Raw genomic sequence first — 15,799 nt, forward strand, 5'->3', positions numbered from 1 at the left:
ATTGACCGAGGAAAATGTAGTACGCGGGCTTGGGTAGGACATTGCTAGATGATAGCTGATGGACGACATTGGTGACAATAGCAGACAAAGGAGTGAACATGCCCAAGAGACAAGGCCAAGGAAGGTATGTAGCGATAATGTGTCATGCATGTATGTTGCACTTATTTCGCACCGTACATAGCCAACCATGCTAATCTGAGGTGCGGAGGAAGAACAACAAATCAAACGCGAAGAGCAGTTCTAAAGAATCGAGTTTCCAGTTTAGATTAAACAAAACGATTTAGTCGTGTGCAGGAGGGAGGTGGAGTAAGGGCATCACAATGCCCTGAGGGATGGAGGCGATGTGGAGAGGCCTTCATCATCCAGCACTATTTCTGCGGCCATAAAAAGTCTGCATCGCAGGGCATTTTCATCGTCACCATCATCTCGCCGTAACCTCACCATCACCACCAGGGCCAGCAGGGTAGCGCAGTACATCACAGAAAGAGCAGCTGGGTTCGTTTCCGGACTCGGGAGCCTTTTTGTGTGGAGTTTGTATGTTCTCCCCCCGTTCTGCATACATATCCTCCGGATTCTCCGATATATGACAGCCAAAATATCCCAGGACTGAACAATTACCCGCAATGTACTTAATGTGATCACACGGTGACCTAACCACCATCTTACTAATTGCACATAGCAACATCACCCCCAACTGTTGACACTTGGCAGGGCCCTCGTCTTGAGACTCAGCAACGCTTTGCTGGATAAGTAAGCGTTATAACAACAATCACGATGACGATGATCACCATCATCATCTCATTGCGGTGACCTTTCCATCATCATCTCATTGCGGTGACCTTTCCATCAGCTGTGCGCACGTGTCCGAGGGGGGCGGGGTGTGCGTGACGTCACCGCGTGGCCCCCGGAAGTGCCGCACGTGACGCGCCCATAAGACATGGCGACCGAGCAGTGAGAGATCCCGAGCGGAGCGCGCAAAGTTCAGCATCGCCCTCGCGTGGCCCAGTGTTGGCTCTCGGTGACAGCGAACGACACCTCACGGCACCGACGAAATTTTCCCGCCGTCACTTCGAGCGTCAATAGCAAGAAGCGGACGCGATTTGTTGGTGAGTTTTTAGCTCTGGCCTCGCAGCCAAGGCCTAGCCATTGCCCTGATTCTCCGCAGGAAGCCTGCGCGTAGGCCTCCCGCGGGGGCCGCGCTCCGTCGCCGCGGCAGGGGAATGCGAGGGCGAGATTCCTCCGTCCCCTCTGCCCCCGTCGCCGTGTTTATCTGCGGGTGTCGCGCTACCGCCGCCGCCGCCGTGAACGCATGCGGACGTGTGGCGATGAACGCACGCCCGAGACATCGCAACGGCCGGGCGGCATTGTAAACACGGTGGGGGTGTGGGGGGGGATGTCGGGTCGTGATGCCATTACTGCGGAATCCAGACGCGGGGCCTTCCCGCCCGGAACAACCCGCTGCTGCTCCCGAGGCAACGAGTCTTGGTCTCATTTTCCCTCGTCTCACTTCCGGACCCCTATTGCCTCTCGATCACCTCGCCGTCCTCTCTCTCTGCCGGCTGTGGCATGCGGGTGGCACGGCCCGGTCACCCGGGTTCGTGCGCGGGGTTGCGCCTGTCGTGCCGTCCTTCATCGTGGGTTGTGCTGTTGTTGATATTGTATTGTGTATAACCGCGTTGTTCGAATGATTCCTCTGCCCATGAAACCCGATATGTCTAGCTTGCATTGTCTCGACTTCGCTCCGGCCCTGTTTCAACATATGTGCGAGTCGCCCCCAAATCTACTTTCGTAAATCAAATTGCAGTCCCGGGCATTGCACTGATCAGCTTCTTGCTGTGAGCCTCGATTGCGGGCAGTACTGTCCTCAATATGGCACGGAGCTCTTTGTAGCGACGACCAACCGATTGCGTCAGGTGTTGTCTTTTGTTCAGACCGCTCGCGTCTGTCGGAAGGAGTGGTTCATCTCCACTTCTCGTGTAGAAACCGCAAGTGACCTTTCTCATCCTCTCAATGGGTTCCTGTTGTGACTCTCATCCGTTTAGCTTCGCACAAGCAGCCATCACCACCACCGCCGTCTCTGTTGGAGAAGCCTGAAAATCAGAATGTCTGCGAGTCCCGTGAGCGGCGAGGAGCCCAGCGAGTGCCCCCTGTGCATGGAGCCGCTCGAAATTGACGATGTGCACTTCTTCCCCTGCACATGCGGATACCAGATCTGCCGCTTCTGCTGGCACCGGATCCGCACTGACGAGAACGGCCTGTGCCCAGCCTGTCGCAAGGCACGGAACCCCCCTTTCTATACACACACATCACAGGCACGCTTCTAAGACATCCACGCTGTAGTCTCACAACCCACAATTAAGTATCTACCCACACTCTACACTAAACAGTATCTACTCACACAGCATCGAATACCCACACTCCAGCCTCTAACCAAACTCTACAGCCCACACACTGAGGTTTGAGTAAAACCCCAGCCTATATCTGTATCTTCACTACATACCTACACCTCCGCCCTCTTCCCAGCCTCACCTGAAAGACTGAATCTCACTCCACACATGTACCTCCATCTACTGCATACACTTCACCCAACAGCGCAGAATCTATCAGCAACCTCGAGACTTCATCCAAAATCTGCACCCACCCTCCACCATGAAAAAACACACTGCACCTCAAAGCCATCATAGGCACACTCACATAGATAGACAGGCACATATTTTAATATGTACGTGCTTATGCGTTTATACCCATGAACAAATCACCCAGAATGTTCCGGATCTCTTTTGATCTCTGAAGCTAAGCTGGTTCAATCCTGGAAAGTGCTTTGATGGGCTGCCTTCATGCACAAGCAGGTCTTAGAGACATCTGTGGGGCTGTGCTATGTCGTGGGAAATAGAGGGCAGTGCACCAAACTCCATTGCTGTGCTGTGCTTTTATGCTCCCACACCTTTGCTCTCCTCCATAACCAATCCACACTAATTGGCACGGTCAAATAATTCCCAAAACCCTGCAATAGTTTGACTGATGGCCTCTGTATATGTACACGTGTGTGTGTGCGTTAATGTGCACTCGTGTATGTCCGCAGCCCTATTCAGAGAATCCGGCTGTGTACAAACCGCTGTCGACGGAGGAGCTGCAGAGAATAAAGAGCGAGAAGAAGCAGAAGCAGAATGAGCGCAAACACAAGCTGTCCGAGAACCGTAAACACCTGGGCAGCGTGCGTGTGGTGCAGAGGAACCTCGTCTTTGTTGTCGGACTGTCGCAGAGGCTGGCTGACCATGAGGTCACACACACATGCACGTGCCACACAGGCACACAGACAAATTCCCCCTGTATAGCCACACACAGTGTTGGGCCAGGTGCTGTTAGTGAGGACATTTGAAGGCCAGGACAGAACTGACTGGCCACATTCTGTTTCCTCCCTGCCAATGTGTACACACCGCACCTAGGGGAAGCCCAGGAAAGGTTCAGATATGAATCGATGATGTTGGCCGTTAGTGGGAATTGAACTCGTGGTGGCGGGTTTGTTGCGCAGTTGAAATAACCACTGCACTACCACTCGGCCACTACGTGTGCACATCCACACTGGCTTGCACACACATGTACACAAATGTGCCCATACATGCACACCCATGAAAACATGGGCGTGCATATGCACACCAGAAAATACCCTGGTGTTGCCACTCACCAGGCAACCAGTTCTTGTATAAAAAGTAACACTTGTCACCAAGTTACAATATGAAGCTTAAGTGCTGTTTCATTTCACAGGAGTCAACTCTTTATTAACTACTAGGGAAACGGATAGGAGGGGTAACCGCAGATAATACAAAACAAGGATATTGCACAACATATTTGAATGAGGTTATAGAGAACACATTTATTGTCTACCCATGTAGACTGGTGGAGGAGATATAGACTTAGTCATTCGGTTTTATTGCTTCTTAAAGTGCTTTGTTGACTTGCGTGGTTGCGGTCATGTGAGCAATAAGTGACTGTTCCTAGATTGGAGAGTAACGGCTAATGTTACAAACTCAACTCCGTCATCAACAACACTGGCCTTCAAAGGAAATAGCTGATGTTTCGGGCAATGGCTCTTAACTGCACATAAATAGAGGAGCCAGAGAGATGGAGACTGCACTATACAACATGTGAGCTGTTACATATTAATATATCGAATAATTGAGCCCAAGAATGAGTCGCGATGTGGATAACGGTGTTGATCATTTTTTAGGTGGATACTAAGAGACCACACTAACATGGTTACCCATAATGCATTGTGCCAACAACATTAATTAAGTTAGATACAAATGAGTATGGAGCAATACTTTTTTGATTGAGGGGTTTGTCTGCTACTTGATATTTATAAAAAGTTAGCAAATAATTAAACCATTTCGTGCATATGCCAATTAAAGATTTAATCAGACATTTAAAACATTTCTCATGCCCTATTGAGTACAGTGCACACTCCAGCTCTTAAGCACTCCCAATGGCCTCTCTTTGCGATGAAGAAGGGCCATTGCCCATCTTGTTTCCTTTGAAGGCAGTGCTATTGACGGAGTTATTGTAATTTGTGCTTGTGCAATACTGCCAACGGTAGCAGTATCGCCATGTAATTTAGCTAATAATTAAAGCAGTGCACACATGTAAACATGTTTATTTTTCTGCAAGCTACAACCCAGCTATGCAACCTAGATTATACCAACTACGGACCAATTGAGCGTTAATTGTAAGTTTTGGACACATTTTCCAGGATATGGATTTCAACATGTTGTGCTTTTATTATTTAGTGGCCCCATGTCTGATTGGTTTTATTTTAAGCTTTGGCTATGTTTTTAAGAAACCCATTTCATGATTTCTTTGAGACATTATTCATTCCATAGTCTGGGCAGAGACAGCTCCCATTTTGCCAGCAGAAGTGGATGCGGTGACATGAGCAGATGTTGCAGTGGTGGACCGTTGTTGGGTTGTTGGGCGTGCTTTACTGTTGTTACGTTGGGTTGTCGTCTCTGATTGCTGGATGTCATTGTGCATGGCGGCGTTGTGTCGTGTCATGCTCAGGTGTTGAAGCGGCCCGAATACTTTGGGAAGTTTGGAAAAATCCACAAGGTGGTCGTCAACAACAGCACGTCCTACGCCGGCTCCCAGGTATCAGCCTTTTGTGGGTGTTCCAAGAAGGTGGAGCTATGGTGCACTGCTGATGACACAGCAGGGAGTGTTTGTTGGATTCTGGCTGTGGCAGTGGTGGGGAGAATGCGCCTCTGATTATATGTAAGCGGTGGCTTTAATCCTGGCTCATGGGAGGAGTGAACAGGATTGAGTTTCTGCTGATCACACCCAGTGTTTCTCTAAATACTCAATGTCCAGTGCCTAACATTGTTGGCGCCGCCAGTTCCAACTTTCTCGTTTTAGTCACGGCAGCCACATCTAAGCATGTTATAATATATGAGCGTTTGAGTGTTGCCATGTGTGTGATTATGCTGGATGCATTCACATGGTTAGTCACTTGCAGAGCAACAGTGGTAGGCTGCTGCCTCGATGTGAGTGGCCTGGTGGCTCAGCTGTCAGAGCGCTGAGCCAGCCCTGATCAAATCTTGGTTTCGAGTCGCTTTTTTAGCTCTCTGGGATTCCAATTGGATTCTCAAGTGTAGGGTGATTATGGTATCGGCTAAGTCACAAATGACTGTTCCACAAAAAACCCTAACATCAAATTTACTTCTGCTTTGGCCAAATTACACTTCTGTGAATGAAAATATCGGTTTGACTTTCAGGTGACGAACATTACTCTCATTGGCAGCAAGTGGAAAAGTGCTACCCCCATTTGTGTTGAACAGGCCATTCGAAGGGATTTCGGAGGTTGCTCTGGTATCTGTTTCTGGGGGCCATTCTATAACAAAGGGTTGCACAGCTCAGAGTTCAGAGTGGATACTTGATCTCATGATATAACACTGATAGCACAATCGAGATAACATTGGCGAAATATACTGAAAAAGTGTGGTGCTCGCATGGGTACTCACCGAGTGTTTTTGTGCTTGCAGGGCCCGAGCGCGAGTGCGTACATCACGTACGTGCGGTGGGAGGACGCCCTGCGTGCCATCCAGGCCGTCAACAACGTGCAGGCCGATGGGCGCACGCTCAAGGTGAACACCTGGCCCCCCTGCAGATCAATACCCCATCTCTTACCACCACAATACACATCGGCCACGGTCAATCCACTGCTGGATGAAGGCCTCTTCCCAATGCTGCCACCATCTCTCATGATCCTGCGTTGCAACGATCCATCAAGCACCTGCACGCATACTGGTTGAATTGCTCCATTTCCGAGGTGGGGCAACCTCTGGGGTGCCTCCCATTCCTTGGCTGCGATGCTGTCATTAATCTGGACCATTGTCTATCCCTTCAAGCCAGAACGTTGCCTGCCCAAGCCCACTTTTCTAAATAGTTTGTACGATGTGATTAACCGATGTATGTTCTCTAATCCATGTGTTCCTCTTTATATCTCTGTGTAATTCCAAGCAAGGATATCTCCATGCTTTCTTTTGTAGTTCAAACTGTTTCGTTCATGAACATGTCATGTCGGGTAGCACACCCTGAATACGCCTTTACTTGTTTAGATTGGCACATCATATACACTCAGTCACTTACACACGCACCATTTAGGTGTAGTCTTGTGTAGTCCTAGCCTGCAGCTTGTGCAGTGCGACGTGGTGTTCGCTTATTACCTGAAAAGGTGTGCCAAGGTTGTTGTTCTACCATGTGTGAAATATAAAGCCACGTGCGCTTGTCGAAGTTTAAGTACAAGCATGTATAAACGCTCACAAAAAACAAACTTCTCCGTCATCATGAACTCTTCCTTAAATATATAAATATTTGTAATCGGCTTGTGTTTCGGAGAGACACCCAAGCTGTTCTGAAGAAGAGCCACTCCCCAAAACGCCGTGCTACGACAATCATTCGCGAAAAATGCGTGAATTTTGGGGTTGATAAAATAATTTTCATAATTCCACCAGTCAAAATTAGATTTTTGTTAAATGTACATGCGAATACGCGTGCACACACATATGCTCACATGCGCACACAATCATGCAGGCATCGCTGGGAACCACCAAGTACTGCAGCTACTTCCTGAAGAGCGCTCAGTGTCCCAAGCCGGACTGCATGTACCTACACGAACTGGGCGACGAGGCTGCCAGCTTCACCAAGGAGGACATGCAGGTGCCTTGGGACCCAGCCACAGGCATTGTTGAAGGGGGGGCGGTCTCTCCGTAAACTTGAATCTGAGCAGAATCTGCCCATGGACCTGGCTGTTTTTTTTACAATCGTCTTGAAAGGATGTGGCCCAGCGGTAGTGCCGCTCGTTGCAGAGGTTCGATGTTCAAATTGGGCAGATCTCCTACGGTTACTGCAGGTGTTGCCATCACGGTCATCATCACCCACTGCATCATCACAGCGGCTGCCCTGGTTTATACTGCGGTGTGTGTTGACCATCAAGTAATCTACGCCACCAGCTTCACAGTGGATGTTAAATATCCCGATGACTTAATTCGGAGAAGAATAGCCCATTGTGTCTCGTATCATGGTCCAAGTTTTCCCAATTTGAAAGAGTATACCACAAATGACATTGCAACTTAGCACGACCTTTGTGAAAAAAAGTATTGAGACTCTGTGAGGCTTTCATGGGAAACAAGTATAATGTATATGTGATGTATCCTTTTATTGCCACCTCTCTGATTTATATTGACCTTGGTCTTGTGCAGTACATGATTGGTTACAGAGGTTGATCTTTACTTAAAGTGGTGAACAACGTCATGTTCTGGCTCTCCGCTGTGGGTGCTTTCAGGCTGGCAAACACCAGGACTATGAACAGAAGCTCTTGTCAGACCTCGCAAAATCCGGTCCAGCTGCACCCCCGGCCACCACCAACTCGAGCCTTCTGCCTCCCAACGCTGCCCCCCCTCCCAGTTGTGACAAGAATGGGCGGGGCCGACAAACGGGCACCTTCAGGTGACCACTGGCGTGTGCCACACTGGCCTGTTTCACACCGCTCCCCTTGTTAGGCAGTACCACATGTTCACAATGAGCACTCCAACCGGTGGCATGATTTTCTCTAACGTTACGCACCGTGCTGGGATACACCTCACCCATGCTTTACCATTCTGTGCCACACCACAATAAGCATACCGCCCCTCACTCTACCACACCGTGCCAGTGGCACACCGTACATTACAACAGTGCTACAATATGTCCTGCCACACCATGAACAATGGCTTTACCACACCACGCTACAACCACATCATGGCTGTACCACACCACGCTGTGCCATCGTAACACACCATGGTGGTAGTACACCACGCATTGCACACGTCAATACCACACTTGAAAGCCTCGTGTGTCTTAACACCTTGTGCCAGTGTTAATAACACGTCTTCTTTCAATGCGGTCTCCCCTCGTGTGTGTGTGTATGTGCACGAAGGCCGGGCAGCAGCAATAAGGAGAACTGGCCGTCGTTAGCAAACCCGGGAAGTTTGGCGTCGGAGAATGGAATAGGGGGTGAAGGCAGCCCGAGCTCAACACCCAGTCCAGACCTCAGCCCAGAGATGCACACAACTACAGAACACAGGTGAGTTTTGTGCACACGTACACGTGTATACGGAGACACACATGGCCATGTTGCGTGTGTTGGCCAACCCTGATCTCCTGCCTAAGTCTGTTGTGTTTTGTTTCAGACCTCCAGACAATCGCACTACAGATGCACAGAGTAATCACCAGTCCAGTAGCAGCCCCACACAGGTGAGATATGCCTTTGCTTGGCTTGTTCACAATTGTGTTCCTCTAGTATTATGATTATTTACCTGAGAGCCTCGCTGAGGAAGGTCCTCTTACGTTTATGCAGTAGTGTTTGATGTTTTGTAATCCCAATTGAGTCGTTTGCAGGTCGCACAGGAGAGGGCAGCACTTTCCCACCCACTATATTTAATTGAGGTCTGTTGCATGAGCTTCAAATGTTTTAATTCTGAGCTGAAATCTTGCCAAACGTAATGTTATTTTTAGATTTAAATTTCCATGTAATAAGCCACTTCGTTTGACCTATCATTTGTGGCCAGGTCACTTTTGAAAAAGAGCTATATAGCTGAGTGGGCCTTATCTGGTAATAAACTCCTTAAAACAAGAAAAAACGGTTTTGTTAACAACTTTGTTTAACTCACAGTCGAGAAGTCCGTCAATGGCGCCTGAGACACGCGGCGCCTGCTTTCTGTGCGAGCCGATTCCACAGTTTAGGGACGGTGGCGTTTTTGACCTCCACACAAATATATCATTAATCAGCCGTCCATACAAACATTGTAATTGGTTGAAAGGAGGCAATTAATTGATGAATTGATGCCGATTTTCATACAGCCATGCATTGTCACCGGATCTGAGTACGTGTGCAAAGTTTGGAATTGATTGGACAACAGGAAGTAGACTAACTTTTGATTACAAGATTTGACTACGACAGACACACGTGAAGTTAAATTAAACCGTTGAAAAATAAGTGGTTTTCTGCAGTTATTGATGACATGAGACCATGAACTTGCCACACTTGAGAACCCGGTTCAATCATAGAGCCGGCTGACTCTGATTGGGTTTCAGGATCTCAGTGGTGCTGGTTTAGCGCTGTAACCCCCGAGCCAACCCGTCTGCGGGCAGGTTCTTAAGAGTCCGTTCGTCACCCGTCTGTATGTGTGGTGTCCCAGTGATCAGCGGTAGTGTAGTGTTTAGTGCACTGCACTATTAACCTGGTGACTTGACTTGGAATCCCGCTCACAGCCAACATTGGTGAAGAATATCTGACCCAGTCCTAGGCCTACCCAAGGTTTACGCTGCTTTAAACGAGTACCTTGTGCAATATGTAAATTGGGGGGGTAAAGGCGGCCAGGCATGGTTTTGTCCAACACCACTCCCTTGTGCTGCTCTTAATAGGTGCTCTCTAATAGCACTTGCCCCAACAACGTGTTTAAAGGATGACCATATAGGAAATATTTGTCTTTGTGGTGTCACAGAGCGGCAGTGGGAACAGTGCTGACCTGGACGGGGGAATCAGCCTGACCCCATCACCACCTCCCGGCCTCCCGAGCCCTCGGCCTGCATTTGACCCCGTGCCGGGCGGGGTAAGCGCTGGCATCGGCCTGGGGCTGGGTGGCCCCGAGAGCTCGCAGTCCCTCTTCTCGTCCAGCTCCAACCCATTCCGGCACCGGCTCGTGGGCATGGGGCTTCCCTTGCCAGACCTGGTGCCGCACACGCCAGACTGGCTCGGAGCGCCCAGCCTGTCCGAGCCAATGCCGGAGGCGCCTTTCACATCCGGTGAGAAGTGGCGATGTCGGGGAGCCAAGCGGATTTTGAGGAATGGCTGTTGGTTGTATGTAGATTTGTAATAAGTTGCTACTGGGCTGCAGTCGCCCTCCAGCGATGGTGGGTGGAGTAGCGACGCTTGCAACAATGAGCAGGGTGCCGGGCAGCTAAACACAGCAGGTTGATAGAGTGGTGAGTGCAGGCTGTGCAACTGTCAGTCATTTCAGTTGACCCACAATACAGTACCTGGGTCTGTCCCATGATCTGCCAGTGAGAACTCATTGCATCACGTTGCCTCAATGTGCACATGGCCTCAAAATGCACCGAGCCTAGCACAAGCACCATGATGATGTGATCTTCACTTAGTGGAGAATGGCAGTTGTGGATGTTTACATGCATGTATTTGCATATGTTTGGGGAGTTTATTGCCCAGTGTGTGTGTGTGTGTGGTGCAGTGGGTCACACACTGCCCTATGTTCCCAGCGACCTGTGCTTGGGTCTAGGCCTTGAGCATCATCATTGGCAGGAGTTTTATCTAAATCTCTGCTGGACCTCCTCTCGGTTGCCGGTCGTAAACGTCGGGACTGAATTTGAGACATAAGTGCCTGAGTGTGGTGCTATCCGTGCCCCCTATTCATTGTGCCGCCCCTTAAGTTCCTCACGAGCAGCCTTTGCCAGTGCACCCTCCCAGTGAGGCTAACCATGCGATGCTTGGCTATTCCGTTCCTGTGTAGAAACCATCCCTGTGTCCTCTGCGACGGACTGGCAAGCTGCTTTTGGGTTTGGCTCCTCGAAGACGCAGGACGACGATCTGGGCTTCGACCCGTTTGACGTCACCAGCAAGGCGCTCGCCGACCTCATGGAGAAGGAGCTCTCTTTGTCCTGCCCTCCGCTCACGGTGTCGAGTGTAACCGCGCACGGGCCCCCGGGGTTCCACAACCACCACCTCCACAACCGCCACGCCTACGCTCACGCCAACGGCCTGCTGGGCGGTCACGCCAACGGCCTCCTCCCGGCGGCTAACGGCGTGGCGTTCGTGCCGGCGCGGGGCTACGCGGCGCGGCCCAGCGCGGCGCTGCCCCTCGGCTTCCCGCTATGGCACCCGGCGCGGTTAGCTCATCACCCGCACGGCGCGCCCGGAAGGCAGCCACCGTCGCCAACCGCGTCGTCGCAACCGCCGACCTCGCCCGCAGCCTCTGCGCCCGCATACGGCGTGGAACCCTCGCTCGCCGCACGGCACGGCCCTGGCACAGGTGGGTGGCCGGAACGACGTCGGAGCGACTTGGAGGCGGGGTATGGCCGTGGCATTGGGGGGGTGTGGAGATTTAGAAATGTAGCCTTGCACGAGCACCGTGGTGACGTCTCCGCCACTTCGTGGCCAATGGCGGTTGTGTGTTAATGAGCGATAGCGTAGTGGTTGGTGCCCTGCGCTACCAAGCCAACAACCTGAGTTGGATTCGCAGCTTTGGCGAATGCAAGGGGCGAACTGTGCCCGTGTGCGAGCGTCGTGTGTGTGTGTGGCCACGCTTGCACGGATCCCGCTCGGTGAGCTCCGCCTCTGCACTGACCGCCGTCCGTGCGCGCGTGCAGACACTGACGGCGCCTCGAGCGACTCTCACAAGGAGTGGCAGGACAGCCTCCGTGCACTGCTCCCCAACGTCAACATCAGTTTTGGGGGGCTGCCCCCCGGTTTACCCCATGGCTCCAACCTACCCCAGCCCCCCGGCCCCCACACTGCCGGCACAGCGAGCGGACCCGGTGAGACGCTGCTCACAAGTGTTTTGTGATTCTGCGTTGATAGTGGAGGTGCATGAGCACAAATAATACAACTCCATGCATGCGTCGCTAACATTGCCCCTGAGAGGATAGCATAATAGGTGACCTTTTTGGCAATGGTCCTTTTCAACAGCGTATTTGCTATGATAGCCCAAGCATGTATTAGGTAGACCGCCTTTTCCTTTAATGCACCGCTGCCGGTGTGGGCGAGCTCGGCTGACCGAGAGGCTCTTCCCACGGTGTGTTGGGGCAGGTGCAGCCAAGGTGGAGCCCATGTGGCCAGGGGACAACGGCTGGATGGACCCTGCCATCATCACAGGTACCGCACTGGCATGATGACCACAGCCTCCCCTCGGCACTATGGTGTGGCGGGGGGGGGAAAGAGGGTTGTGATGGAGCCTGCATTTCTCAGGGCCTCTTGTCGGGAAGTCTACGTGGGACTGTAGCAAGTGAGAATGCATCACAGCAGGGTTGCAGCTCCTATGGCTGCCTGGCCTGTGACTTAAATTCACATGGCCCACATAATTTCTGCCCCTTCATGTGATAATGGTGGTCGTTGCTATGATAACGGTGGTTGTGGTGGCTATGGGAGTGGTAGTTGTTGGTGGTGGCTTTACTAGTGATGGTAATGGTCATGGTAATGTTGGTTATTGTGGTGATGGTGGTTATGGCCATGTTGGCAATGGTAGCAATGCAGTTTGTTGGGCGCGTGTGCCATGCAGGCATCCCTGCGTGCGGGGGGCTGGTGCCGGAGTGCCTGGACGAGAGCCCCCCACACTGGCTCAAGTCCCTGCAGGCGCTCACCGAGCAGGACTGCCCCCTGTCCCCACCGCCGGCTCCGCGCACCACCGGCGCCCCTCCGCCCCACTATCTGACGCACACAAACCCCGCGGCGCACGCCGGAATGCTGCGGCCCGGCTGGGGGGCCGTGCATCCCCATGCCAACATGGCCCCCTTCGCAGGGCTGGGCCCTCTCAGCAGACGCACGCCACCGCCCGGCTTCCAGCCGGCACTCGGCCCCACAAACAAACCTCCTGCAGACTTCCTACAGAGCCTGGCAACCAACCAGCATTAGCACCGCCCCTCTCCACCGCCCATCCCGGTGTGCGTCTCTGGCCTCCCGTACCCTCCCCTATTCTCGCCAACCTCTTCACTCGTTTTGTCACTCTCGAGCCCTTTGTCTCCATCCTTGAAGTTGTTGGATCGATATCTGTCTCTCATTCACCCCCCGCCCCTCCCCTGTCTCTCGGATCATTGCAACAAGATGTATAATGGGGGAGGGGAAATGCAGCAGGAGATGCTTAACATGAAGAATTTCCCAAAGGAAAAACCCCTAAGATCAAAGTCCACAAGTGGGGGCGGTGGCGTCGCATGCGACGAGGAGGCTTGCGCGGTGCCTGCAACCGGCACTGAATGGGTGCGACAAACTCACCTGGTTTGTGGTTTCAGCACGGGGCCCACCTTCCCTCCCTCCCTCCCTCCTTTCCCCAGTCTCGCTCACCCCGCTTCTCGCCGTCCCGCTTGGCTCCGTTTTAATGCAATCCCAGGGAGTGCTCAAAGAACCTGGCCACGCACAATCATTGTTTGTAGTAGATGTATTGTATGCCAACGTCAGAGCAATGCCAGGGTGCAAAAGTCTATGATGAGCTTGGACAACTTTTGCTGGCAGCTGTCACAGGTGACACGTTTACGATGAGCAACTGCAGTAATTTCTGCTCTGGCCTGTGGACTACTTGTACCAAAATGAATTAGCAGATGATTCGCCTTCCCAAAGTGTTTTACACATCCCATCAGGCACACGGGTTCTAGGAGTGATTTATCAACAGCATTTAATACATGCAGGTTCTGGACTGGTTTCAACATTCACTGTCGCATCGGCAGAGTAAGGCTTGCTTAACAATGCTTGTGAACTGCCAGATTACTTTAGTCAAGGGCTCTTAACTTGGTATCTGACTCGAGGTGGCAGCGATGAGATGTCCAGATTTTATTTGTGCCACCTACATTTTTGCATTTGAAAATTATGACAACCATTGGATTAGTATCTCGAGTAGGAGCGAGAGGGAGTAGCGTTGGGAAGCGGCAAGGGAAAGGGGCAGTCGTTGGCGAGGTGTGCACATGATTGTGCTTAAACAGCTGGTGCCTTTTATGGAAAAAAGTGTTCTTGGGTATGTCGAGGTGGTGTTTCTTAAGTGGAAGTTTAGTTAACGTAGGGTGGTTGTTTCTGTGAGGTGTGGAGGCTTGTGGCAAGAGGAGCAGTTGGAACCTGAGCTGAATGCCAGAGTAGGATTCCTTTTTAAAGTTGGAATAAATGAGTGACGCTGGGTAAGGGGGAACACGTGCAGGTTGGCATCGTGCGCAGCCCATTTTTGTGATATAATTTTCGTGCATAATGAGTTTTTGGAAGACAGGTTTCCGAGGTGGCCTTTGGCATTGCATTAAGACACTTCCCTCCTCACCATTCTGGCTCCCTTGTCCACGAGCTTCCCTTGCTGCCCGCCCCCTCCCTCCCGCTCCCTGGAGTCGCGTGCGAGCGGTCGGAGCTGCGTCGAAGGCGCCGAGGACGTCGGTGGGCTCTGGCTGCTGGAGTCGCCCTTTGCACGATCATGGATGAGACTTCCCACCGCGTCCTCGTGTGGTCTCTTTGCTTCTGCTCCTAGAACCCCCTTGCTACGCCTCGCCTTCCTAGAGCCTCGCTTGTGCCCCCTACAGGGGGTGCCCCCGCAGCTGGCCGCTCGTGCCAAGCTCCACGCTGGCCTCGTTGCTACAAAATCGTTAGAGCAGTAGCTGGGGGAGTGCTGTGTGACCAGGGACCCCCTCGGTCTGTTACCACGCGCTGCTCGGTACACTTGGTCTGCCTCCTCAACGCCAACTTGACGCCCCCCCCCCCTTACATCTCATTCTTATAATTTATGTTCATGCAATAAAACACTGCATTGACTTGAGAGTGTGTGCGATCTCTTTTTATTCGAATCCAGCACGTTCTGTAAATGAGAACCAATTGCAGCAGCGACATCAATACCTTTTTTTCCGAGCGCATTCTCTAGATTATGTTGTGCTTACAACCCAATCGTCCTTTAGTGGCAAAGCGGTTGCTCGACTGAGATGCCCGAATGTTGGAAAGATACATCAGGAATTGGCACATTCCAATAGAGCCAAGACGATGCTCTGCATTCCATCTCGGCAATTGACGCCACAATCTCTACGAGATTCTGCATTGTTCCTCGTCTACGTAACTTCATACCAAATTGTCTTTGAAGTCAGATCAGCTGCTCTGCGACCACCAACATGTTGCAACCACCAGCAATAAGACAGTCCTAGGTGAAACATCGTAGAGACGCTCCCAGGGACTGTCCAATACAAGCGCTGGGCCTTGACAAGAATGCTCCTCACCTGGTTCGCGCAAATCTCGTTGATGGACAAATCGACACTGCAGTGAGAACGAACTGGCGGCACATCTTCACGTCACGACAGCAGATGCAGGTTCTCTCCACACGTCCTTCCATCAGACGTGACGTGAGATGACAATAAACTTCCAGAATACAAGGTCCTGGCCAACCCACAACTCCCAATGCACCCAGACATTGCACGAGCCGCCTGAAGTCCCACACGGCCGCCTTAGCCTCCCAAATGCTAATTACACACACAACCAGGTACTGATTTAAAGTGAGGCCCAGGACTGGTTCATGTACACGCCACTTTG

The 15,799-nt window shown here is 51.7% G+C and overlaps 1 protein-coding gene across 2 annotated transcripts; it reads left to right on the plus strand.

Annotated features, from left to right (window-relative positions):
* The first annotated feature begins 913 nt into the window (after nucleotides 1–913).
* LOC133351344 (CCR4-NOT transcription complex subunit 4-like) lies at nucleotides 914–15,041 on the plus strand. Of its 2 annotated transcripts, XM_061566464.1 has the most exons (14): nucleotides 914–1,106; nucleotides 2,043–2,276; nucleotides 3,083–3,280; nucleotides 5,056–5,142; nucleotides 6,033–6,134; nucleotides 7,084–7,209; nucleotides 7,835–7,998; nucleotides 8,468–8,614; nucleotides 8,721–8,784; nucleotides 10,035–10,335; nucleotides 11,058–11,576; nucleotides 11,914–12,081; nucleotides 12,353–12,418; nucleotides 12,822–15,041. In XM_061566464.1, the coding sequence occupies exons 2-14, from the start codon at nucleotides 2,103–2,105 to the stop codon at nucleotides 13,172–13,174; spliced, it is 2,469 nt and encodes an 822-aa protein (XP_061422448.1). In that variant the 5' UTR covers nucleotides 914–1,106; nucleotides 2,043–2,102; the 3' UTR covers nucleotides 13,175–15,041. The 2 variants fall into 2 exon arrangements, with proteins under 2 accessions (XP_061422448.1, XP_061422449.1); XM_061566465.1 differs by lacking the exon at nucleotides 11,914–12,081.
* The last annotated feature ends 758 nt before the right edge of the window (nucleotides 15,042–15,799 follow it).

This window comes from Lethenteron reissneri, chromosome 37, assembly GCF_015708825.2.
Source record: "Lethenteron reissneri isolate LAM-NWPU_2019-01 chromosome 37, ASM1570882v1, whole genome shotgun sequence".
Classification (NCBI taxonomy): domain Eukaryota; kingdom Metazoa; phylum Chordata; class Hyperoartia; order Petromyzontiformes; family Petromyzontidae; genus Lethenteron; species Lethenteron reissneri.